Below are 27165 nucleotides of genomic sequence, written 5' to 3'. Positions count from 1 at the left end.
CTATTCCACATCCTCCGGGGGCACGCGAATGTCCTTAACCAAGTCGGCAATTCTCCTGATAGCCCGTCGTGCAGCATCTCTTTGTGGCCTTCTCACAGGGGGTGGAGTTTGTACTGTGACAGCTTTGTTCACTGTGTGGCTCACTTCCTTGGCCTGAATTTCTAGAGGGTGCAATCTTTTGATAGGGCGGTTTGTTGTTCCATTGGCGGTGCGTACATTGGCGGAACGTACAAGTCCATCGTGACCTCTGTTAATGGATGTGACAAGTGCTAGTTTCCAGTTTACTCTCGGGCTGTCATCGTGGATGAGAACTACATCGCCAACCCTCACAGATTCGGTGTTGACTCCTGATCTTTTGTGAAACTCTCGAAGGGAAGTGAGGTACTCGTGACGCCAACGTTGCCAAAAGTGTTGAATCAGTAAGGCGACACGTTTTGCTTTCCTCAGGAAATCTGCGTTCGATTGGTAGGTGGGATCACTCACTTCGTCGCTCTCTACTAGTGGATGTGGAAGTGACGTTATTCGTCGACCATAAAGTAGGTGTGACGGGGTTAGTGCCTCTGCATCCTTAATGTCTGAAGAAACATAGGTCAGGGGGCGGTCGTTGAGAATTGCTTCTACCTCGACAACAATTGTTTGAAGCGTGCACAGGTTGACTGCAGCTCTGCCGAGCACTTTCTTAATGGTGGATTTAGTGAGACCGATGAGACGTTCCCAAAAACCCCATACCAAGGGGCCCTCTTGGGAATGAACTGCCATTCAACGCCTTCCCTTGCAAGTGTTTCCTCGAGTGCATGAGATTCAAACAGTTCCTTTAGTTCATTGTTTGCTGATAGAAATGTTGAAGCATTGTCAGATATTAGTTTCCTTGGAAGAGATTTGCGACTTACAAACCTGCGAAAGGCGAGAAAGAAGGCTTCAACAGTTAAGTCTTCGACAACTTCAAGATGAATAGCTCTAGTTGTTGCGCAAGTAAACAAACATATGTAGACCTTTGTTTCAACCCCAGCGTTTCGAACATACAGGGCTCCAGTGAAGTCCACCCCAGTGGCGTCAAAGGGCTGTGTTTGTTGCATTCTTGACTTGGGAAGGGGTGGCGGGTCTGGTGCATTGTAGGCTGCTCCTGAAACCCTTCTGCAGGTTACGCAGTTGTCAATTAAGGTTTTGACACGTTGTCGGCCAGAAGGAACCCAGTAACTTTGACGCAAGGCGGTGAGTGTTGAGTTGACACCTGCATGAAGCTGCTTAACGTGGGTGGAGTGAATCACTAAGTCTGTGAAGTGGTCTTTGCTTGGTAGCAACAGAGGAAATTTGGCGTTGTCACTTATGGGGGCGTTGTGTATCCTCCCGCCACAGCGTAAAAGACCATCGTCATCAAGGAATAGGTGAAGCTGACGTACTAAGGTTGTACGGTGTCGTACCTTTGAAAGGAGGTTGTCCACGTCGGCATGAAAAACAAGAGATTGACGATTCTTCACCCATTTTGTCATAGCACGATCATATTTCATAGCTGTGATAGGACCTTGTTGGCTGTCTTTTTTCCGGAGACGCTGGACAAATCTGAGAACATAGGCAGTAATTCGAAGAAGCCTTAGTAAACCGCTAAAATCCGATGGATTGATCAGGTGATGAAGGCCTTGCTGTTGAGCTGGAACCGTGCTGTTTGTAGTAGCCTCATCAGTAGAGGTTTCAGTGGTCAACAAGTGGAGAACCTCGGTAGTAGGCCATGAAGGCCACTGCGATCTGTTTGGTAACCATTTAGGACCGTGCTTCCACAGAGAAGAGGCCTTCAATCGATCCGCTGTTATCCCTCTTGTGAGCAGATCAGAGGGGTTGTCGGTTGTGGGGCAGTACTTCCAGCTGGAAATTGATGTCAGCTTCTCCACTTCTTGGATGCGATTGCTGATGAATGGTTTCAATATTTTGGTGCTGTTAAGCCAATGAAGGACGATCTGGCTGTCAGACCACAATGTGACCCTTGTAACTTGCAGTTGTTCTTGCAGATATGATACCAAACGTGCAGCTGTCAGAGCTGCCATAAGTTCAAGTTCTGGAAGGGTAAGTTGCTTCCTTGTCCGAGCAACACGCGACTTTGCCATGGTAAGTGACGATTGGTTTCCACGTAATAAGTAAGCAGCGGCTCCATAGGCTTTCTAGCTTGCGTCCGCAAAAACGTGTAGTTCTGTGGCGTTGCCGTCAACACTGACATCAGAAGTGAAGTAGCGACGCGGGAACTGAAGTTTAGTTGCATCTCCTATCTCCTTCGCTAAAACATGCCATTTTTGATCAAGAGAGGGTGGAAGTGGTTCGTCCCAATCTATCCCTTCCTGCCACAGTTCTTGTATCAGAATCTTGGCAGCAACTGTGACCGGTTGGAGTAGGCCGAGTGGATCAAAGACCTTTGCTGTTTCTTGTAAAACCTCTCTCTTGGTTGATAACGGAGGGATAGAAGTTGCTTGCTTATATGAGAATCCCAGTGTGTCTGAAGTCATGTTCCATAGTATGCCATGCACCTTTTTGGTTAAGCTTGTGTCAAGGACTTGATCCTTGGCTGCAAGATGTTGAAGTCCAGGACTGTTTGAACTCCATGACCTGAGATTGAAACCCACTGGTGACATCGTGTTCCTGGCATCTTGATAATAGCTGACTGCTGAACCATCATCACTTACTCCAGAGGCGAGGTCGTCCACGTACAGATTTCTTAACAGATTTCTTTCTTATCTATGCTGACTTGGTCTGTAGACTGTGTGAGGTGTTTGTTGAGAGTGGCATTTAAGATGACGGGGGAGCTTGTGGCACCAAACATAACACACTTGAATCGGTATACAATGAATTCACTCTCCGGGTCATCTGCATTAGATAACCAGTAGAATCGTGTGGCATCTCGATCGGCTTCGTCAAGGTTTACATGCAAAAATGCCTTTTCAATGTCCGCAGTTATACCATACTGGTGGAGACGAAAGCGCAGAAGTATACCAGTAAGGTCATTGAGCAGCGGAGGACCTGGCTGTAAGCAATCATTCAAGCTGGGTTGATCACCTTGTTTGAAACTGCAATCGTACACAATGCGTAGAGGAGTTGTGGTGGAGTCCTTGTGGACAGCATGGTGGGGTATGTAGTGACAAACTTCGTTGGTTGTATCTGGATCTTTCACCTTTTCAATGAAACCTCGAGACTGCTGTTCTTGGATGATGTCATTGTACAAGTGTAGTTTCTCGGGATTTGCGGCTAGTCGTCTGACCATGGAGCGAGTTCTCTGCTTAGTAATTTCTGCATTTGATGGTAAAGGGGGATGTTCTGGTCGCCATGGCAACCTTGCACTGTACCGGCCGTCCTCCAACATAATAGATGTGTCTTGATAATACTTCAAAAAGTCAGGTGTGTCTTCTGAGGAGTTTGGTAGAACACCAACTGATTCAATACGCCAGAAACGTTCCAAATCAAATTCTTCTTGTTGATGCTCGGTCACAACACTTAAAATAGAACTTTTGAGGCTCTCTGAATGATCCGCGCCGATTAGAATATCAACTGTGAAAGGTGAATCATCAACGTTAACGTGTGCTAACGTCAGTCCCCTTAAATGCGGCAAGTCCCTTACATTGGCGCCAGTGTAAGTAGTGAGGGGTGCAGCGATTGTTGGTACAATGATCACGTGAATGGGAATGGTGTCCTCTTGAGTGGTTTCAAGGTAAACGGTAGCAGTGTTAATGCGCTTAACAGATGATGTGTTTCCACCGAAAGTTGACAGGGATATTGTCTCTTGTGTTTCTGGTTTCAGATCAAGCTTGGCTGCCACATCAGATGTAACGAAGGAGCGTTGAGATCCCTCGTCAAACAGAATATGTGCACTGATATGGTTGTTGTGACTTGCAACAGAAGCAAAAGCTGTTTTTAGTAGAACGGGGGTGTGTTTATTAGCATCACCAACGTGGTAGGACGAGGCTGAAGGTAGCGTAGTCTTGTCAGTGGTGGGTGTACTTGGAACCTTGTTTGTAGTTGCTGGTTCAATGGATGGTGTTGTGGGAGGTAGCTCTACATTTCTACAAAGACTAGTATGATGCTTTCGATGGCATACCTTGCAGCGGTTCTGAGATTTGCATTTAGATACTGAATGACGATTCAGACAGTTAAAGCATGCCTTCGTGTCACGTACAATTGAGTGTCTCTTTTCCTTATCTGTCACAACATTGCAGTCAGTTGGACTGTGTTCACCCTTACAAAAAAGGCACATTCGTTTGGTGGGGCGGTCACCACTGTTAGAAGCAGAAAAAGGTGTACGAGACCTTGAAGCTGTGAGAAATGTAGCAGTAGTAGCACTTGTTGAGTTGCCACTGAATTCATAATCACAAGAAGTGTTCTGTCCCGCCTCTAAGATTTCAATTTCATTCAAAATTGCCTTACGTAAATTATCAAGTTGCCACTCCTTGTTTCCATTTTGTCTTGCTATATTTCTCTTAACACCGTTAGGTAATTTCTTCTGAATGATAGGAACAAGAATGTCCCCATAAGTTTCTGTTTTCTTTCCCAGTGTCTCAAGTCCCCTGATGTGGGTCTCAGTTGAGTCGTAAAAAAACCTTAAACTGCTTAAATGATCGGTGATTGATGGTAGGTTCAGTAGTGCTTCCATGTGTGCGTTGATGATCTTGTGGGGTCGAGCGAGTCTCTCTTCCAACAACTGGATACTCTTAGCGTAATTAGCATTGGTTAATGGCAACCCGGCAATGACTCTTTCAGCTCCGTCACGTAACTGCGCTCTCAAATAATTGAACTTTTGGACATCACTAATTGTAGAGTTATCGTGTACTGCAGACCGGAAAGTGTCCCAAAATGATTGCCATTCAAGCGGGTTCCCATTAAACGATGGTAATACAAGTTTAGGTAAACGGTTACTTTGAAATGAATGACTTGTACTCACCGGCGGCGATGTAATCAGTGAATTCTGTGATGAGGCGGATAGATTACTAGAGTGATCGTTACCTGGTGTTTCAGTCGACGGAATTGGGTTGAATTGTTGATTTTCTTGTTCCGTTTGCGACGTAGATGGAATGGATGGTTGATTTTCCTTTCCCATTTGCAGCGGTTGTGGTAAGGTATCGCCGGTATCTTGATGAGAAGACGCATGTTGACTAAAATTCGTGTTTGTGAGCTCGATGAACCTCTCGGTAACGCATACTTTCTCTAAGATAAGCCCATCTAGTTCCTCTGCTACGAGTATATCCTGCTCAAGATCCTCAGGTGTTTCCAGCAAAACTACTATCTTGTCGTTAAATTCCTTAAGGGTTTGTCTCTTTTGCTTTAGTTGGTTGACAAATGACCTGAGTAGAGCGATCTGTGTCTCGGTAATTGTGTCCTTTGCTGTGTCATCGATTTTCTGTTTCAACTTAGTTACGTGCGCCCTGTGCGCTCTCCTTGACGCTAACAGTTTGGTTAATTCCTCCATCCTGGTCCCGGCACCAAAAAATGTGACGAAGCAATGAATGCAGCGGTATTGGAGGAACTCAACCATATTTAAACTGTTCAATAAGGGTTACAATGGCGGTCAAAAGGTCAAAAGGCGAAAACGTGTTCAGTCCTAATGACGTAAACAATCACGGGATCTAAATACAGTCACGACCGCTGACCGGAAATCACTATGCATAACAAATAAGAACTAACAAATATCAACAAATCTATTCACAGGCGGCCCAGAGTCGGAAGGTAAACAATTATAAGGTTTGTATGGGAATCTTGATAACAGACTGAAAAAGATATTTACCCGCAAAAGTTCTCAATAAAAAAGCCGTACTTTATTGTCATGGTGAATTTCTTGCTTTTTGTGTGGTTTTTTGCCTGATTGAATGCGATTTAAGCGACTTCTCAAATTACTGAGTCATCACTCTTCCCTAAATAAAGGAAAGGCTGGCAACTCATTTCTAACTTACCTCAGATCTCGCCGAAAAAATTCACACTTTTCCGGCATCAGTCACGCTCAAACTCCGGCGATGGCTACACGGATAAATTTACTTCCCCTTGACCAAGTTTCAAGGTCCAGCGAGTATCCATTGCTGAGAAACTGCGAAAAATATTCAAATTTTCAAACTCCTTCGAGGCTCGCTAACAACCAATTTTGACACGGCTGGTCAACGGTTCACTGAGCCTCCATACGGTGAGCACAAACCTACGCAAGTGTACCCATAGTTGGGCAGAGCAAAACAAATCCCAGACTCATGTTCGAGTTTCTAAATCGGCGAACGATATTAAAAGTTCCACACTGAAACCTTAAACACAGCTCCCATCGCTTTGGTTGCCCCACCGCATGTTATAAACCCGGATTTTCATCGAACTCCGTAAGTACTGAAGCTGTTTGGATGGAGTTTGAAACGCAGTCGAAGGTATTTACTAGTGAATGAAACACAATCCTGTTTTTGATCCGTCAACAACTCACATTATCATGACTGCAGAAGAAATTCGTATGAAAAGGTCGCTGCACCTTTTCAGCCTTTTGGACACATTTTTCTGTTGAGAGTCCAGGGAAAATGCCATCGTTGAAATCATGTGCTTTGTTTTTTCGCTTCCAGTTGCGTTTAAATGTTCAACCTTATTTCTCACACCGGTGCATCAAGCGATATCGATCGAAAACCAACAATTATTACTCGGAATACCTGAAATCTCGCTTGTCTGTTTTTTGGACAGTAGAAATTACGGTGCGGTGATTTCTTTGGCTCAAAGCAATTCACTTAACAAAACTATACTTTTTCCAACAACAACAAAAAAACAGCCGTGGTGTCGAGTGTCATCGGACGAGGGGGTTTTTGCACGCGCGAGGCTTCAAACAGCTTCAGTACTTACGGAGTTCGATGAAAATCCGGGTTTATAACATGCGGTGGGGCAACCAAAGCGATGGGAGCTGTGTTTAAGGTTTCAGTGTGGAACTTCTAATATCGTTCGCCGATTTAGAAACTCGAACATGACCCCAGGCAGGTATTTGGGGACGAGTCTGGGATTTGTTTTGCTCTGCCCAACTATGGGTACACTTGCGTAGGTTTGCGCTCACCGTATGGAGGCTCAGTGAACCGTTGACCAGCCGTGTCAAAATTGGTTGTTAGCGAGCCTCGAAGGAGTTTGAAAATTTGAATATTTTTCGCAGTTTCTCAGCAATGGATACTCGCTGGACCTTGAAACTTGGTCAAGGGGAAGTAAATTTATCCTTGTAGCCATCGCCGGAGTTTGAGCGTGACTGATGCCGGAGAAGTGTGAATTTTTTCGGCGAGATCTGAGGTAAGTTAGAAATGAGTTGCCAGCCTTTCCTTTATTTAGGGAAGAGTGACGACTCGAGAATTTGAGAAGTCGCTTAAATCGCTTTCAATCAGGCAAAAAACCACACAAACAGCAAGAAATTTACCATGACAATAAAGTAAGGCTTTTTTGTTGAGAACTTTTGCGGGTAAATATCTTTTTCAGTCTGTTATCGAGATTCCCATACAAATCCTTATAACTGTTTACCTTCCGACTCTGGGCCGCCTGTGCTCGAACATGACCCCCCGCAGGTATTCGGGGACGAGTCTGGGATTTGTTTTGCTCTGCCCAACTATGGGTACACTTGCGTAGGTTTGCGCTCACCGTATGGAGGCTCGGTGAACCGTTGACCAGCCGTGTCAAAATTGGTTGTTGGCGAGCCTCGAAGGAGTTTGAAAATTTGAATATTTTTCGCATTTTCTCAGCGATGGATACTCGCTGGACCTTGAAACTTGGTCAAGGGGAAGTAAATTTATCCGTGTAGCCATCGCCGGAGTTTGAGCGTGACTGATGCCGGAGAAGTGTGAATTTTTTCGGCGAGATCTGAGGTAAGTTAGAAATGAGTTGCCAGCCTTTCCTTTATTTAGGGAAGAGTGACGACTCGGGAATTTGAGAAGTCGCTTAAATCGCATTCAATCAGGCAAAAAACCACACAAAAAGCAAGAAATTCACCATGACAATAAAGTACGGCTTTTTTATTGAGAACTTTTGCGGGTAAATATCTGTTTCAATCTGTTATCAAGATTCCCATACAAATCCTTATAATTGTTTACCTTCCGACTCTGGGCCGCCTGTGGGTAAACTGGAATAATGCAAGCTTAAGCTTCTGAAAAAACATATTGAAGAAGGATATAGCTTTTGACGTTCCATAATGAGTGAAGTGTCCAAATAAAAGCTTATTTCATTTCCCCTCTCGTATAATTTCCTCTCCCTCCTCTCCTTGTTCTTAGGGCCCAAAAAACTCAGGGCATAAATAGCTGAGAGTGACTAACAATCTTACCTAACACCTTGAGTATCAAGCTCGGTCTCAGTTTCACTGTCCAACATAAACTCGTCTTCCGGTTCCTCTGGGCACAGGTACAAAGTAATTCTGTTGTAAGGTTTACCTAAATCTTCCTTGTAGTTTCGCAGAGTGAATTCTTCTTCTTGCTGACCTGGAAGATTCATGGCCAGTTGTCCATCTGGATAAACCAGTTTCCAGCTGGTCCTCGAGTCAAATGCCTGGTCATGAGCTTGGCGCTTCACCAAGGCCTCTGTAAAGACTTCTGCGTATCCACAATCCTTTCTTACTTTCAAGGGCAATGTCTTGCCGCGGATCGGCGCTGTGACATCTGCGCCAACAAACCGCATCACCCCTATATTAATTAACGCGAAGGGATCTTCTTCTTTCTTCTTCTGTCCTCTTCTCTTGTTGCCACTTGATCGAAAATGAGTCGACCTCTCTTCGCTTTTCTTAGCAGCATACTTTTGGAAGCTCAGGCACTTTGTTGCATCTTTATCTGTTTCACTTGTGCTAGTGTCTTTTGCTACCTTTTGTCCACAAAAAGGGCAAAATTTTGAAGAAGATTTCAAACCAGCTCCACAGCTTGCACAAAACATTCTTTCCAAGCGAAATGGCGAACAAAAATGGCGGGAAAATTGCAAAGCATGTCAGCGGTTGCAGTGGCGGATCCAAGGGAGGGGCTGGAGGGGGAGGGGGGTAGGGTGGGGCCTTATCTGCAGGTCAGTAACCCGCCACTGGGTCGAGTAATGATGGGTTTATGCTTTGTATAGTAACATCCTGCATAAAGTAATCATGATCGGGAACATTTGGAGTTGCGTTTCGCAAATATTGTGTTGTGTTTTGGGAGATTTGCGTTGTGTTTTGCAAATACTGAGTTGTGTTTTGATGTGACATTGTGTTGTGTTGGATGATACTGTGTTGTGTCTCGATGACATTGTGTTGTGTTTCGATCATACAGTGTTGTGTTTCCATTACATTGTGTTGTGTTTGGATTATACTGTGTTGTGTTTTAATGACATCGTGTTTTGTTTCGATAATATTGTGTTGTGTTTCGATCCTCCAGTGTTTTGTTTCGATAATTTTGTGTTGTGCTTCGGTAATACTGTGTTGTATTTCAATAATAGTTTGTTGTGTTCAGATAATATTGTGTTGCGTTTGGAAAAGTGTTTGTTGTGTTTGCAGATATGGGCCACCGTAGAAAACCGGTATACCTGAGAAAAATCTCTTGGAGCAAAGCAGAACCAACAAGCTCAACGCAAATAATGGAAATTGAGATGAATGTTGACTTACGCTGCACGGAAATTTGCAAATATCTTTCGTCCGCTATTAAAGTTAAAGTAACTTTTCGATAAATCTAAATTTAAATTCAAATCTAATCATTTTAAAATTTAATTGTAATTAGTCATGTTTCAACTGTGTATCTTGATAACTGTGTAATTAATTAAATAAAAACCTGATTTCTTATTTTGTATGTACTTTGTGATTTTAACAGGATTTCATTTAATATGTGTTCAATAACAGAGACAGGACTTGTTTTAGAAAGGTGGCCCGCCTAGGATCATGAGCTTCGCTAATAGCCCTTATTCACGATAGCGGCCATGTTGGATTTCAATTTGTCATGCAAATTAGTCATGTGTTATGCTGGGGGGCAAACATTGGAATAAAGGCAAATTGCAGAAAATCGGCACGTCGAAATATTGCTAAAATATTGCTAAAAGTACATTTTAGAATTTAGAATTAAGTACCTTTTATAATAATTTTATATCTTTTCATTGCCTCCGACATTTTGACTTTCTACTTCGTTATCTGCTAATTTTTTAGTAAAAAAAAATCGAAGTAACCTGTACAAGCCTTCTGTTTTACTACTTAGGTGATAAACATTCAACGAACATGAAACAAATCATCTGTGTGGCAAAGATGTTCGTTCAGAAAGGTGTAGCTAATTTGCATGACAATAACAAATCCAACATGGCGGCTATCGTGAATAAGGTCTATTGCGGGTCGCCTACGACTGTCATGATATTGCAATGCATTGAAATTGACATACGACGTCACGTCTGGCCACACTGGTGGGAATGGAAGACCTTAGACAGCAATGACCAGAACTAGGTTGCTGACCAGCGGTTTTCGTTAACACAATGGTATGCTGGGGGTGCTCAGACAGTCTCGCGGGCTCAATAAACCTGCTTGTGGTCATTGTTATTTAAGGGTTTTCGGTGGGAAAACTGCGTCAGCCCTGCTCCCACCCAGCCCCCAGGGAGTAAAAACCAACGAATATCGGACACACGTTTGTGTGTTTCAAGTGCTTGGGCAACAGACACTTGAAGATTGCCGGGTTGACGATTATAAAAAAAAATTAGAGAGCGCATCCGTAGCCTTTAAATGTAATGACTAAATGATAGAGATAAATGGCGACATAGAGGAGACAGTGCGGCCCACTGGTTAGGTCGCTTGCCTTAAGATCTGGGGTTCCCGGGATCAAGACCCGTTCTGACCACTCGTTGAATTTGTTCCTGGTAGTCTCTGGTTCAACTTCTCGGCCGTACTTGTAAATAGCCAACTGGTTTGCCTCCGGCAAGTTTTTTCATTGTTGTTGTTCTGTTCTGTCATTTCGTTGATTGTGTTTCATTGGCCCTGAAAAGCCCCTATGGGGAGTGGTGAAATGAGTACTGTAAGCATTGTATTGTATTATTGTACTGAATGTACGGAGTAGTATTCGGCTGCAAAGATCACATATCCATAATTTACAGTTTAATTACAGAAGGATGTTGATTATCTCATGCGTTACCCGATGATTTAAACAAGGTAGCTTAACTTAGTTTTGTGACACAAAAATAACACCGGTCGATATTAACAGAAATTATTGTATATTTGAGAGAATTGCGACACAAGATTAAAAAAAAAAACACTGTCACAAATATTATTTACAAGACTGACAAGTCGAGAACGCTATGGATGCCGAAACATTAATCCAAATTGGCTTTAATACGCGTTTAATAACTCAAACTAAACATCAGTGCGAGCTACTTCTGAGCGCCGTTCCTACAATTCTCATGGGGTGTACTTTATCGATGGTCGGTCGTTCGAGCGCCTCTTTTAACTTCCGCTGGTATTCAGCTTCGGCTTCCTGTTGGGAAGAGAAAATAGAATATCTTAAGGACGGTGCCTACTAATTCAAAGGTATTTTTTCCCGGTTTATGAACATGCGAGAAAAGCCACATAAAAGCAGATCTTAACAAGTGTTATTAAAATCCAAAAGGAAAATTGGGGGGAATCACGTACTTTTGAAAGAAACTCAATCAACAATATTCCTAAAAGGCTGTAGAGTACAAAGCAATATGACGTTCTTTTCCAAATTGAAGCTTAGTTATCTCTGAAATATGCATGGTTACCCCAAATTTATTTTTTGATACCAAGAGCACTTGCCGAGTTCTACTTCCTCCGCATTGTTTCTCGTGAACGTGAGTATCTCGAGATGCGCGAGATGCGCAGAACGTATGCGCAATAACAATAGTAGGCACCGTCCTTAAACTCGTGTGAATTGTCAATCTTTTTTCTCAGAGACTAAAGGGGGACGAATGCAGGAATGTTAAACATCCCAAGAAAAACGCTTTTAATCTCGTGCACTTATCTGAAATAATCGTACGGGCCCCCCCCCCCCCCCCCACAGACCAAACAACTCACGTATATCAACAGTCATAACGTGGGCACGTCGACATGAGCACATGACAGTATTAACACTTGATATGGTGTCGACAAAGTGAAATGACTTCTCCTTTGCTTCAAAAGAGACTTTCGAACGCTCTTCAACAAGTATAGAAAGAGGAACTGAATTGGTTTCGGTGGAAGAAAAAGTACAATGCGCAGAATAAAAACGACTCAGTCCTGGCAATATGCAACTCGGACATGTGTGGTTTTTAAGGAGCCGCCGACAAGTTTATACTTTTGGCCTGCAGTTTTTCTTCCGTTTTTCTGTTGCTTGCGGCAAGCCACGTACCCCTTCCGTTTTAGCAAGTATGCTTGGTTTATGCATGGGCTAGAAAGTGCATGACAAGCGAATATTACAGAGCGATTCGACAAAAAATATAAAAATATTCGTATCAGTTTCGAAATATTATGCGCTGGTTGTTTTTTCTTCAACTTATACAGACGAGCGATAAATATTGCGACTTTTCGACAGTTCTGCGGGTATTTTCAAAAGTTCAATTTCTTAGAAATTCCGCCTTTATATAATTCTTGAGGCTAAAATGTTTACTTGCAATCCAATGACAACAAAGAATTCTTAAGAGACAAGCGTAAATTACAGATGAGAAAAGTCAGGGAGTGAAAATTTTGTACACAATAATGAAACCTAAACACTATTCTGGGGCCAGTTGTTCGAAAGACGATTAACTTAACTTTAGCTTTGGTTTAATTTTTTCAATTTTTAGCTGAAAGTTTCTCTTGCTTATTTTTGTTTTTTTAAAAATTGACTTCCTCTGATATACAATTTTGCCGAATATCAACATTGGCCAACATTTGAGAATAGAGAAATAACTCCTTGGTTCATTTCATAATCTGCCGGGGTTTAGCGTTTAACGGTTCTGCAGTACGACAACAAACGTAAAATAAGGGGACGTCTGGGGCGTTAAACAACTTGCTTGGTGCGGATGAAGGGTGAGAGTGGATTTCAATTTATCGAGAGCTTGGATGACGTGGAGTCGAAGAGTTGCAAAAAGAATGGTTATTGGTCCACTTCAGGAAAGTATAAACCACCAAAGCAGAGCCCACCTACGCTACATACAATACGGCGCTGTACAGATCTGTGCCGACGGTGAAATCCATCTCATCTTTCAACTCCTGCTTGGCTTATCACGGACTGAAAGCCGCAGTTATTTTTATCGTACTGACCTGTCCCATTCTAAATTCTCTTTCCTCTTCTTCCAGTTCCTTGGTTTTGACACTTCGTTGATAATCGATTTGCATGTCGAGGTCACGCTGATACGACAGATTTCTGTTCTTTATTCTTTCTTCGTTCTCCGCTTCAAGACGTTTGTGTTCTTCGATTGCCAACAACAAGGCTTTTCTTTCTGTTCGCTCACCTTCCTGTTCTTGTTCAGCTCGTCTGTCTAAATAAATAAATTTTCAAAAAAAGAGTTTAATTGAATATTCGCTGATATGGCAGGGAAAGGATCTTTCCATTTCTAATCATCAATCAAACAATGCAATAGAGTTCCTTCTATCATATTCTCCTTCGTGACAGTGTCTTTTGAAGCGACTACAGGAGACTGCTCTGGCTCATAAAGCTCTGTCAACAAAACGAACTGAATTTTTGAACAGGTTCTCAAAACGTTTTGAACGGTATGCCAGAAAGAATCATCTGCTGACTTAGACTGACCACAGCCAACGTTGCTGGTGGGAGATTTTATCGCGGGATTATTTAAACACGCGCGAGGTTAATTGATGGGTGCTCCCTTACGCGGGATCTCAAATTACTTGTCACCGTGCCACTCGTAGCCAAAACACAACGGGGCAACCTTTACGCGCGCACGTTCAAATGATGACGCGATAAGACATCCCGCCTCCTAAACCAGTGGCGATTTAACAAAAAACAAAAATTATGGTTGGTTTATAGTACTTGTGGCGATTGGCCATATTTTATGCTTTACGATTGGTCAGAAACTTCACGCTACCTTCCTAACCAACTTACACCGAAGTTCGAGCCTACTGTGACTTAGTCGCACGCGTTTTCGCGCTCTTTGTGCTCTCATTTATTCATTTGATCTTCTACGCCCAACATGATTGGCTCGAGTTATAAAATTACATTTCACACATTCCCCATTACTGACTTGACACAGTTCCCGGGAACGATATCAAAAGAAGCGTTGTACAAAAGCAATCCTTTTAGCCATAGAAACAGTTGCGAATATGCCACGTTATAACTATAACACTGCTAGAGTTGCTTGCTGGACAATACACTGTCAACTTACTTCTCTCCTCAATCTGTTCTTGTCTAGTTTTCATTACATTTGCCAAGAGTTGTTTGCGAGCTTCCCTCTCCAATTTGTACTGTTCCATTGTGTGCGCCCATTTCTTTTCCACTTCCTCATTGACTATTCGTTCCAGGTCCTTTTCGCGGTCTTCTTCCTCTTTTCGGTTCATTTCACAATACTTCATAAACCGCAAATTTTCCTCCCGCATTTCACGCTGTTGATTGAAATGATGCAGAAATGTAGACTGTATTGCAACCTCTTAGTCAGTACAGTATCGTAGTTAATGAATTCAAGTGAAAAATGAAAATGTTGAACGAAACAAGTATCACGATCACCATTCTATGTCGTGTCGCATTTGAAATATCTAGTAACTACTACGAAAACGAACTGGTATGAACGGGCTAGAAGAGCAAATAGGGGAATCCAGTGGATTCGTACCCAAATTCAGGCGATTCGTACCTAACCTATACCCGTGCTTACCAGTCTATACAATCTTTAGTCAATTCCTTTGCACTCAACTGTTACTCCATTCTTGTTATATTTAACGCTACAACTGTTCGCTGATGCATCGTGCACGGGAGGAGGGGGGGGGAGGGGGCGGGGGGTTCCCATATGAAAAGGGTAGGGGTGTAAATCACAAAAACGGCACAGAAATGTACCAAAATCATGCTAAACGCTGACGGTGCAGAGCTATTGCTGAATACGGAACTCTAAATGTCGTCGACGTTGCTGTCTTGTAATCTCCCTAATGAACCCAAAAGTTACAAGAATAGACGGAATGATAAAAATGCTTTGGTAAGTTTTGAACCCACTTCGGAGAAAAGACAAACAATGAAGTTATCTGTCGGTGACAGGTGGCAACCAACATACTCTAAGATCACTAACTTAGTCGCGACAATTCCGTGCACACACCTTCCTCTGCGTTTCCTCTTTCGCTTCATTCCTTGTATCTTCCAAAAGTTTTTCCAATATTTTCATGTCCATTGCCAAGTCCTCTTGCTTTTCTCTTGCCTGAAAATGGAAGACAGGATTTTTGAAGCATATATGAAAATTGACACCTGGACAGCACATCGAAACACATTTTTATGCCTTTCCTTGCCAATACTATGGACCTTTAGATTCTTTGGACGAGGACGAGAACAAGTACGAGATTTGACTGTCCGTTTTTCGCGAAAATTCTTTAAAGATTTATAACCCAGACAATTCATCTTACTCTTTGTTAACACAACACTCTTTGTTATACCACAAAAAGATAATTTTAATTCATTTATTTCTGCAAAGATTACAACAATTTCGGGCGCAAATTCCACGTGAATTGCTCGAAGTTGAATAGCAAAGGATATCCGGAGTTTGAGTAGCCAATCAGCATGCACATTCAATGCTATCCACTGTTTTAGAATATACTAAAAGTGACTATTTCTACCAGTTGTTATTATGAAAATGCTACAGTAATCCAGTAATTAATTTAGTACAAACCTCCTTTTCGTTTTTAAGTCTTATGGACACGTCTCTGGACTTCCTTTCAGCTTTCTGTTTGCGTAGTTTCACCTCCTGTAGCCATTTCTCTTCCTCTTTTCGGAGCCTTGCCTCTTCTTTTAACCATTCTGCTTCCACTTCCTTCAACCTCTTCTCATCTTCTCGCTGCTGCTGGCAGGAAGAAATCTGTAACTGTAGAACCTGGGTAGGGAAAAGGTGCAAAGGTTCAAAGAATTAGAACACCAGTGGCTAATAATTTGATAAATGTAACAATTTCACTTAAAAATCATTGTCTTTTTCTTAATTAACATTTTCGCTGCACACTCAACTAGTACTACTATGTGTATTTAACCCATTGACTCCTGGGGGTTCCCCACTGACGAGTAAAATCGTCTGGCGTTAGACAGAGTAAAATACTCTGGCATTAGACAGAGTACAATACTAAGTATGCCCGGTTTAGGCTGGTTTAGGGGTGAATGGGTTAAGGAGCATTTTAGCTGTTCAGTGAAAGATACACTGCCTAATAGCATACAGAAAGAGGGTGGGTCATCAGTTTTTGAGCCCTTAGCAAGGGGTGGGTCGTTCGATTGTCAGCGACCCATTGGGGGTGGGTGACAAAAGGCCTCTACATCAAATATATGTGTATCATAACATACCATTTACATACGTGTATGGTTGTTACATAGGATTTACATACTAGATTACACGTAGTGTCTGGTTCTACAAGGGTAACAATAATATGTTGCAGCTTTTTGAATTATGCATTTGAAGTAGTCTCTTTCAAATAATATTTTATCTTACCTTCATATTTTTTAGTAAAATAAGTGGTAATTTTTTTCCATTAATCAAAATTTGGAATACCATTATTATGTTGCCAAGAGGTGCACCACGCTTTAATTTTACTCGGAAACAATGTAGTAGTGTCCTTGTTTTCAGTTTTAAAGTTGTATAAATAGTTCATTGCTTTGTAATAAAAATAGGATTTCTGTTTTAATAAAATGTTATTTCAAAGTTTTTTCTACTCTTTCTATTTTGGTAATGTTTTTTAGCAGAATATGAGAAACATCTTGATAAGATCTCATATTAAGATCTTGTGAGAATCTTGGTAAGGTCTTGTAAGATCTTACAAGAATCGTGGTAAGATTCTGTAAGATCTTACAAAAATATTGGTAAAATCTTACAAGAAACTTGGTAAGATCTTACAAGAATCTTAGTAAGTTCTTGGTAAGTTCTTGGTAAGATCTTGTAAGAATCTTGTAAGAATCTTAAATAAGAAGTAAGATAAGATCTTAGTAAGAATCTTATTAAGAATCTTACTAAGATCTTAATAAGATTTCCACCTGGGTCATCCTATTTTAAACAGGAATAGGCCCAATTGTTCAATAAATATTTTTTTCATGATCGAGGGCTTGATTCTGTTGAAATAGCTAACAATAAATTTAAAGCATGGCAGCTTTAACGACGTACAATTTTATCTTTGTTCGTAAAATACAACTCTCTTTTGTCTCTTTTTGTTAACAAATACAAAAATTATTAGTAAAAAATGAATGTGCTTTTTTCACTACGGTGTTGTTCCTTCTGCAAGACTACAATTACAAAGTACTAAAATAGTTCTTGGATTATCACCAAGAACTGTTTTATATTATACATAATTTTCTCATATATACAAGCAATGACTCAGTAACAAGCGAAGACTGTCTTTTGCAGGAAGTTGGGAGTGATAGCTCAGATGAAGTAAATATCCCTCTTGCAAAACTTGCCTCTATAAAGAGTTAGAGTGACAGTGACAGCAATGTGCCATTAAGCAAACTTCGCAACACATAATTTGATGGCACCAGGATGAGAAACTTTAAATAATAACAAGTCACTAATTAAACATGGCTTACAAAAGCTGAAAGAGTTAATCATATTCTCGTTACATGCTTTTGTATCTGGTTAAGAAACAAACCTAACCGTAAATCAACACCACCACAACTTCATAATACAACTGTGATACAACTGATTAATATAAAACAAAAAAACCATTTTATCAGGGGGTGGGTCATGTTAAAGTTTCAGCCTTCATTTAGGGGTGGGTCAAATAGTTTTGTGCCAAAAGTAAGGGGTGGGTCATGTGTTTTTTATCTGCCACATTTCCAATTGCTCCGGCCCACCCCACCCCCCCTCCCTCCTATACTTTTTGACAGTTAAGTCCCTTATGTACAGTTACTGTAGCGAGAATAATATTGGCAATAGAACCAATATAAAACCACAGAAAAACCAAGCTCATCAATATTGTTGATGAGTTTGACTTCTCTTTAATAAAGCCACTTATGGTACTACAAAGCATTTACTAGGTATTCCCAGTTGGGTTGTGACAACGTACTAGCTAGCTACACACTGAAAAACAACATGAAAAAACAAATAATCATTTTTGTGCCCTGCTGCTGTTGTATTTACAGTCGTACCTTCAGTGTTTCTCTGTTCCTTTCAATCTGTTCTTTTGCAGTCTCCTCCTCCCTTTGGCTCTTAATGGCAATGTCTTCTGCCCACAAATCAGCATAAAAGCTCTCTACTTCTGCTTCCTTTTTCTTTTGTTCTTCCTTCATCCTCAGTTGTTCATGACGCTCTTGGAAAACCTCATCTTGGTGACGCTGGGTCAGTGTAGAACGCAGCTCCTCGCAGTTATCTCTACAGGCAAATTTTTTTAATTATAAGGAAAAATGTATATGTCCCCTTCCTTCTGTCTGTGAGCAACATTAAATTCTGTACAAATGCACATAATCAAACAAAGACTGCAAAGGTGCTAACTGGGCATCAAACAGCCAATACTGATCACTGCAGACATTATAATGAACACACTGATGTTACAAAAAACACAAACAAAGGGATGGTCTCATTACATTATCAAATTCTGACAACAATTTACCTCCATCTTTGGTCATACTTTTCTTGTGCAAGTTTTAGCCGTTCTTGCTCTCTCTTCTCCTTTAAGAATTTTGCCCTTTCCCTCATCTTTGCCTGCCTTTCAAGAGTTGTTTCCTCTTTGGCTTCCATTGCCTCAATATACATCTGCTCTTCAGACAGAAGCATTTCTCTTAACCTGACCAAAAGAATTAATTCCATCACTGAGTACCTGGGTTTGAGTGTCAATTGGCATGATGTTTGCACTAAATATTCGGGGGATTTGGGCAATAACTATTGGGCCAATAATTATTGTTTCTCAGTCTGCAAGTCTATGACTTCAAACAGACAAACCACTTTTTATTACAGTCTGAAAGAGAAAACTTTATTTTATTACAAAAAAGAAGAAAATACTGAACACAACTGGGGCAAGTGTGGGGTGGAAATTGGGAAAAGGAAAAGGGATAGGGGATGAAGGAAAACAAAATATTTCATTTTGGCAAGCATCCATCATCGTTTGCTTCTGCTTTTGAAAGCTGCACATGTATGTACAGAACTCTAGAAATACTAGTCCAGAATTTAAAAGGGATTACATGTAGATCAAACAACTAAAAGTAAGAAAAGTTAGGTAAGGCCGAAGTGAATCATAGACAGCATGTTAAAATATTAATTTAATAATCATCATCATTTTGCTTGCTGTAGGTTAACACTTTATTCAACAGTTTACTTTGACCAACCTTTCTCTTCTGTCTTCTAAACTAAATGTTCCTCTTTGCATCAACTTCTCAACCCTTCTGTGAATTGTATTACTTTTTATTCTCCTATCAGTTGCTTTCTCCCATTCTGACTGCAAAAAACAAAACATCCAAATTATAATAATTATTTTGTAACCATAATTTTCTTTTAACTTCAACATACTGTAATTTGAGCTTCAGACTATGAAAGAACAACAAATGAATGAAGGGGGTACAGCTGTAGTTTCTAAAGAAATTGTGGTGCTGCGTCGGTGGGGAAGTAGTATACAAAAATTTGGTTTTACCAACGGAGTTGATAATGTAAATTGGCCACCGTACAGAGATTCTAAAAGCTGACGTTTCGAGCGTTAGCCCTTCGTCAGAGCGAATCGAGGAATTATGGGTTAAATGTAGTTTATATAGTAGAGTAGGAGCTATGCTATTGGTGGTAACATGGCAACGTGAAAAATAGGAATATATTAGTTAAATGAAAAGCGTTCGTTAATACCGTGAGGATTAAGGGTGGCGATTTGGAAGATGAATTTTTGTTCTAGATTCTTGCGGCTTTCCGATCACCAGTGATTTCACATGTACCTCCGCAAAAGTCCTTTATTGCATAACCTGTACGTTATGCAATAAATTATACATTGGCGAGACAGGTAGACGACTAGGTGACCGATTCCGCGAACACCTTCGCGATGTTGAGAAGAATGACAAAGATGCATCTAAGCCAGTCGCTTGTCATTTTAATCTCCCTAACCACTCCAAAAACACACATGGCTATCTGCGGCCTTTCCCTACATCTAGGTACGACGGAAAGCCGCAAGAATCTAGAACAAAAATTCATCTTCCAAATCGCCACCCTTAATCCTCACGGTATTAACGAACGCTTTTCATTTAACTAATATATTCCTATTTTTCACGTTGCCATGTTACCACCAATAGCGTAGCTCCTACTCTACTATATAAACTACACGTAACCCATAATTCCTCGATTCGCTCTGACGAAGGGCTAACGCTTGAAACGTCAGCTTTTAGAATCTCTGTACGGTGGCCTATATTCACATTATCAACTCCATTGATAAAACCAAATTTTTTTATGAAAGAACAAGACAAGCTCAGGGGTTTAAGAGCACTCTCCTCCCGTTTTTCATTGGGTATTCAGAGTTTTTAGTAAGAGCAGGCAGCCGGTGAAAAGCACCAGCTACTGCAAGTGAACCCACTGCCTACTTTTCCTTGGCAATTACCCCAAATTTTACAAGTAACATGAGAAACATTCGCACAGGACATGAGCCTTGGATCAGGAAAGCATAGTTCACGAAAAACGAAAGAGGCAATTTAATTCTGAGTAATTTCGGCAGCAATTTCAATTTTGTTGTCCATGTCAAAGGCAGTGATCGACGCCATCGAGCACAGATGTTTTCTAGGCAGTGGTCCAGCAGTCCAGTAATTGGTGTAAGCTACCTGATTTGCTAACTACATTTAAAGTGTGACAAGACGACATTTCGGTCATAACAGATGAAATACTAGAATGCAAAGGAGCCTTAAATTTAAAGGGGGCTTTATTGTCACACTAAGTACTGCTGTTTGTACCTGGGTTTGGTTCGATATGCTGATATTTTTACATTCGAATTTTAAGAAACTACATCTAAAACATGAAATTGCCTGTATAAATCAATTAATTATCCATCTGGATTTGATATAATCACTTTAATCAATCCCACCTTTAAGTCACACTGCTTTTGGTATTTTGTTTCAGCTATTGCTTGCTCTCTAAGTTCATCTTTTCTTCTTGTTTCCAGGATAAGATGCTCAACTGGTCTTCTACTTGTCGGCTTGGCTTTCTATCAGATGTGACAAATGAAAATCATCTTGTCTCGCTGAATTAAAGAAACACTTTAGCCTAACAATTGCAAACTTCGTTCTCGGATCTGAAAAGACTTTGATGAAAACACACAAAACTACGAGAGACAAAGTAACATCAAATTCAACAGCACAGCTATGACCGAAAATATCAAATATAACCGAAAACTGTAAAGCCGAAATAGTGTAAACTTACAATGGCTACTGAATGAGGAGTTGGACCAGTGAATTCCCTACATCTTCGCGTATGCTGGACCATCATATTGGCGAATTATTCCTCAAAAAGGGTTCTTAAGTACGTCGACTGACCACCAAGACGTCCTTAGCCTTCAATACAGTCCTCTCAGATTGTGTTGTCATGACTACAGAAGAACAAATAAAACCTGCCCAGCCTCGATTTCACCCAATTAAGAAAGACTGGTCACTAGAAACTAAATCAAATCACTAAATCGCTAAGCTAAACCACTAAAATAAGATCTACGTTGTATCGGCTCTTGCTTAAAATATTTAGTTTCTCAACTTGAAATAACGCCGATCAGATCAAGCCACTGATCCAACGTACACCGACAGGAAAATTGTCCACGGTTGCTTGCTTCAAATCACTAGAAACCACCCCAGCACTCAAAGCGGCCATGGTGAATTCCAAAGTAAATTTCACTCGAACTCATCGCTTTGTGATTCATGCGATATCGATTTTTAGCGTAAAATTTACTATGGAATGCACTGGTTAGGCAATGAACTTCTCTATAGAAGAAAGCAAAGAAAATTATTTAATTATCAAAGCATCAACCGGAAACATCAAAACGCGGACAATTCGACACGTTTTATTTTCACTAACCCCACAGGCAGTAAGAGAAAATAACCAGGGAGCTCCGCTTTTAGGCTTGGCTAAATCTATATCTTATAATTTCTTCTCCACTGTGGAAAGAAAAGGTTTCACCAGTTTGGCAAAGAATTTTTCTTGAACCGCATGAGTTTTAAAAGAAAACCGAGTACACCCTCTGCGAGCGAATAGAAAAGCCGGGTAAAAAGCCATTTCAGAGTCAACTGTCAATAGCCAGCGAACAGGAATCACGCTAAAATTAGAAGCCATTAAAAAACTTTCTCATTTCAAGGTCAAAGAACAGTTTTACTGATGTACTTTATTCCACTTTAACTCTGAAAATGAGGTCATTCACATTTTGATGTATTTCATTGAAACACGCCTGCTTGGCTTGGAACAAGACTAAATCGGCAAAATACGGCAATGCAACCAAGAAAGGACGAACTTCAAACAAGATCCGCTCCAACACTTAAATAACGTTTAGGTGCCTTAAATTTTACGAGAAATCTGAGTCATTGCGATTACGTGTTTTTAGTATAAATACACAGGTGATTATACAAAATCGCGCGCTCTCATTGGCTCGCTATCTCGGATTATCAGCCGATAATCACCTCGACGGACAAAATGGCTGCCAGTAGACGTTTTGCCACTGTAAGTGAAGACAGGAGCCCATAAGTAGGAGCGTACAACTCCATAGGGTACGTGGCACGGCGTTTTCGGAGACCGATCTATTTTAAGCTTTATTTTCCCGCGAATTCCGACCAATGACAGGTATCGACGTAATCAAACATCACCGGAAGTCTCGGCTGCCATAAAGAAAATCCAAAATGGCGGACAGTAGTGAGAGTGAATTCACCGCAGATTCCTCTGATAGTTCTAGTTATGTTTCAGGAGAAGATTACGAAAGCTCTAGTAGCCCAGAAGAAAGTGTAATAGAGGAAGAGGCGGAAATTGAACAAGTGAGGGTGATTTCTCGTCCATCGAGTAGTTGTAAGCCCCGGCCGTCGGCTATCACTAAATCAGCCAAGAAAAAAAAGAATTATCCAACTCGACGAGCTGACATCGTGGATATTTTCTACGGAACAGGCAGCCGAAATCGAATGTAAGATTCGTTCGCAACTACTGGAGCACCCCCGTGTGAACGAATTCTCGGAGAGGCTGCGATTCGTAAAGCATTTGCTCAGCGAGTCTCAGAAGCCAAATTTTCAGCTCATGATTCTGGGATTTTGTCGAAAGTTTTCTACTTTGGTAGACGAGTGTGCTAAGCTACCGGACAAAAAGAACAGGACAGCTGCATTTTCAGTAGCCTGGATGAAAATGCTTGCGAATTTTACCTGCGGAAAGCCTACCCAGGAACGCTCAATCGTTGAACGATTCTCGGTTGGACAACAGTTCGCTGATGAATTGGTGCACGGGGTTCTCAGTGTTTTGCACGAAATGGTCTACACAAACGTGCTTTCCCAAATACAACAGAAAAAGGTTTCCTCTGTGACTTCAGAGACAACTTCATCAAAACTCAGTCCGGAGTCTGAGGAAACTCTCTACCGGTATTGTGGAGCTGCCCTTCACAGAATGACAAAGCTTCGTACAGAAACATTACAACAAAAGAAAGGCCGAGGCAAGGTATCTGCCGAGAGAAGGGCGACGGTGGAGCTTGAGCTTGAGTTGCTTAAAGAGCTCACAATGAAAGACAAGTCGTTAATTTCTTCCAGCTTACAAAACTTAGACGAAGGAAATCTTGTTTTCCCAAGAACGGAGCTTATTCCTTTTCTTACACACGTGGATGACAATGTTCGGGAGTTCACTTCTGCTTCAAACTTGAAAAAGTACCCAACAAAATTTATTGATATGTGCCAGAGTTCGGTATTAAATAACGAGGAACTGGAGGAGGAATTTAGTCTGTTAGTCGCATCGATTGTCTCCACAGAGGCTGCTTCAAACTCTGAAGTTGTAGGTGGAATTTTTAAAGCCCTAGTTTCGAAGTTGGCGAACACACGTATCAACGAATTCATGAACGCTAAGACAGAGGGAGACCTCAAGAGCCATGGGAAAGTTGTTGATGCGGATGAAATGCTTCGGCCGAAACTCAAGGCATACACCTTGTCCACCAAACGCAAGTAGCTGACTGTTGTCATTGTAGAAATTAAGATCAAGCAAAAATGCATGTGTTGTGGTTCCATTTTTAATTAGTATAGGTAATCGCATGGGGCCGAGTAAAATTAAGGATTAATATCACGCGTGTTTTCAGAAGTTGCTGAAAAATTTTCTTAACACTGTTGAGGCACCTCGAAAAACAGACAGCTAAGCGGAAACACTCGTTCACTCGGAAGCAAAACAACTGACAAACAGACAAGCAAGTCAACTTGTTCTTTGCGTCCAAAACGAGTATAGATGATTGTTATTTACATCCACTCGAGAGGAAAATACGAGTTTCATTCGTGAACAACTGTAACAACGATTAAACCAAATGTTAAGCTTCAATTTATTTTATTGACCTGTGTTGTAGAGGTTTTTACCACTTGCAAATACGCATCCGTAAACATAGCAAACAGTTTTTCCAAAGAAATCCACCAAATTTGAGGTACTCGTTCCTCCTGTCAATGGCAAATTGTTCTGTGACCTTTTTTGTTGAGGTGCAAGATTTCGTTATGGGCTCCTGGTGAAGATGATTTCGCGTTGAAATGTTTTTTTTTTCTCTTTTTTGAAATAATCACCTGTGTATTTATACTAAAACAATTATTCGCCTCAGGCTCAATGATTATCGGTGAATATTCACCGATAATCACTTCGCTTTCGGCGAATAATTGTTAAATCAAGAGAAAATGAGGGGACAGAGAAGGAGGCTCCCGCTCCAGCCCTTGGGATATGTCATGTCCACGAAAGTTATTTTTAGACTAGCGGAAGTCTTCCGAGACGTCCGCATGCAGGCCAACCTCGGTCCGATGTTTGAAAGAAAATATATATTCATCAGCCTTTCACGTGCGCCATCATTTTCTCTTTTCACTAATAACCTGAGAGCGAAGCAAGACTGCATGCGGACGTCTCAGAAGACAGACTTCCGCTAGAACAAAGACTACCGCTCGTCTAAAAATAACTTTCGTGGACATAACATATCCCGGCCAACGCCTTGAGCCTCCCTCTCTATCCCCTCATTTTCTCTTGTTAAATAACATAAGGGCAAAATTTTCTTGTCACTGTCGAGGCACAACGAAAACGAGTTAAGCAAACGGATTAAAAAAGCACTTGTTCGCTCGCATTTTAGAGCGAAACAAACAAGCAAATCAACTTTTCTTTATGTCCAAGATAGAACAGATAATTGTTATTTAATTCCAGTTGACAATAAAATTCGATCGATTTTCATTCCTGAACAAAGGGAAAACCGATTAAACCACCTTTTAAACATACGCATCCACTTTAAATAACGCATCCGTATAAATCACAAACTGTTTAGTGCCCAAAGAAAGAATTTGTGGAGTAACTTCTTCCACTAGGTACGAGCTATTACTGCTATTCCGTTTTGTCGTTGTCGTTCTCTTTTGCTCTCCTTTCGTTTCTGTTCTACATATAGGTCCGCCAGAAATCATGTAACCTTATCAGAGCTTATAAAGATGTGCCAAAAAATTGCAATACAGAGAAAAATAGCAGCTGTAAGCAAATTAAACATCTACACTGAGCTTTAAGTTTATATCCCTCCGATGCTTGACTTGAATAACTGCGTAGCCGCCAGTGTGGACCACAGATATCATGATATGTCAAACTGGATTGAAACCAGCGAAAAATGCAGAAAGAAAACATCTTCCAATCCGTTTTCCACCTGAACACGAAAAGCGTTGACTGTGTATTTAAAAAGAACTTAATAAGGACGTTCGCGCCCGTTGCTACTGCCCGTTTTTTCGCGCATGTCACGCACACGTCATGCATCGCAGACCACCATGGTAAACACGATGCTAAAGGTGCAAACATCTTCCACAAGAATGGAACGTGAAAGCGTGTGGCACCATTGGATAGCTGTGGACCCAGGTCTTCTCGGAAATGTCACACAATGACGTGACAGTGCGAATGTACCATCACTTTGAGAGCTTCGCAGGTATTTTACTCTCTTGAAAGCCCGGTGACCCCCATTTTTCTTTCCGTAGATCACTTCCTTTCCTGATTTTGTCGATTTTAACAAAAAACAAAAAAAATCTGTGCGTGAGAAGTTACAAATCTTTCGTCTTTTATGCTCTCGTGCGACAAAAGTTTTCTTTCTTAGACTAATATGTATCGTTTTTCAAGGTCTATTTCACCTCAGAAAAAGACATCAGCTGTAAAGGTTAATTTTGTTATATTAGTTATGTTGAATTGAGAACGTTTACCTGATCTAAATTTCACTAATGTGGCTTTCTTATTGCTGACAGTTGTAAGCTAAGATCCTCTTAAAGGAACGCAATCTTCTAAAAGTGCACCTCATGATCTCGAAAACGAGCACGGTGACCACCCCCACCCCTCCCCATTTTTTTTTTTTTGCCTTTTTGGCAAAAGTAGATCATTACCTTTCTGCGTGGCAAGTTTTAAAAAATTCTGTACGTGGGAACATTTTGGGCGCGAACGTCCTTAAAGAACTATAAATGATGTAGTATGGCCGTGTAGCCGCGTCGAGCCACAGAAAGCCCGCGGAAAATGAAGCTTCGCTTATGTTTATGGTTTAGGTGAGTTAACCCTGGGTTGAGTCTGCAATCCAATCGAAAACCGCTAGCTCCGCTATTATACAATAAAAGGAGTGCATGAAATATTGAGGCATCGAGATAAAACATGGGAATCACAATACCGATTATACCGAATGAGGAACCCACGACCCTGACCGAATCTGATTTGGTACAGACAAGGGCCTACCCTTCCGTTTCCGGTATTGTTATTTACTTTGGACCTCTATGATTCAACCACGGTCCTCTGTTCTCGTTTTTAAGTAGTTTAAAATGACGTTTTCAATACAACATAGAGGTCTCAGTTGGTTCATCCTCGGAGACCCAGGGGCAGTCAGTCTTCGACCGGACCGGACTAAACTTCGACCGGTCTTACTATAACTGAGGAGAAAGTGCTGCCTTTGTAGCGACATCTGCGATTGGCTATAGACTATCTAGTCTTCTCGGATAAGGA

The 27165-nt window shown here is 41.2% G+C and overlaps 2 protein-coding genes and 1 pseudogene across 2 annotated transcripts; all 3 read right to left on the bottom strand.

Moving 5' to 3' along the window:
* Positions 1–3308, bottom strand: LOC138037371 (uncharacterized; annotated as a pseudogene).
* A 208-nt stretch (positions 3309–3516) lies between these two features.
* Positions 3517–5440, bottom strand: LOC138037370 (uncharacterized). The gene is made up of 2 exons (XM_068883308.1): positions 3599–5440; positions 3517–3528 (listed from the first exon to the last, which is right to left on the bottom strand). The coding sequence occupies exons 1-2, from the start codon at positions 5438–5440 to the stop codon at positions 3517–3519; spliced, it is 1854 nt and encodes a 617-aa protein (XP_068739409.1).
* A 5688-nt stretch (positions 5441–11128) lies between these two features.
* Positions 11129–21561, bottom strand: LOC138022823 (cilia- and flagella-associated protein 53-like). The gene is made up of 10 exons (XM_068869791.1): positions 21403–21561; positions 21068–21187; positions 19347–19456; positions 18635–18808; positions 18174–18396; positions 15727–15927; positions 15163–15261; positions 14248–14464; positions 13169–13386; positions 11129–11405 (listed from the first exon to the last, which is right to left on the bottom strand). The coding sequence occupies exons 1-10, from the start codon at positions 21466–21468 to the stop codon at positions 11292–11294; spliced, it is 1542 nt and encodes a 513-aa protein (XP_068725892.1). The 5' UTR covers positions 21469–21561; the 3' UTR covers positions 11129–11291.
* Positions 21562–27165: the final 5604 nt, after the last annotated feature.

The sequence above is a fragment of the Montipora capricornis genome, chromosome 2, assembly GCF_036669925.1.
Source record: "Montipora capricornis isolate CH-2021 chromosome 2, ASM3666992v2, whole genome shotgun sequence".
Lineage (NCBI taxonomy): Eukaryota > Metazoa > Cnidaria > Anthozoa > Scleractinia > Acroporidae > Montipora > Montipora capricornis.
Note: the sequence above shows the minus strand (reverse complement) of the source record. Positions and strands in the feature narration are given on the sequence as shown.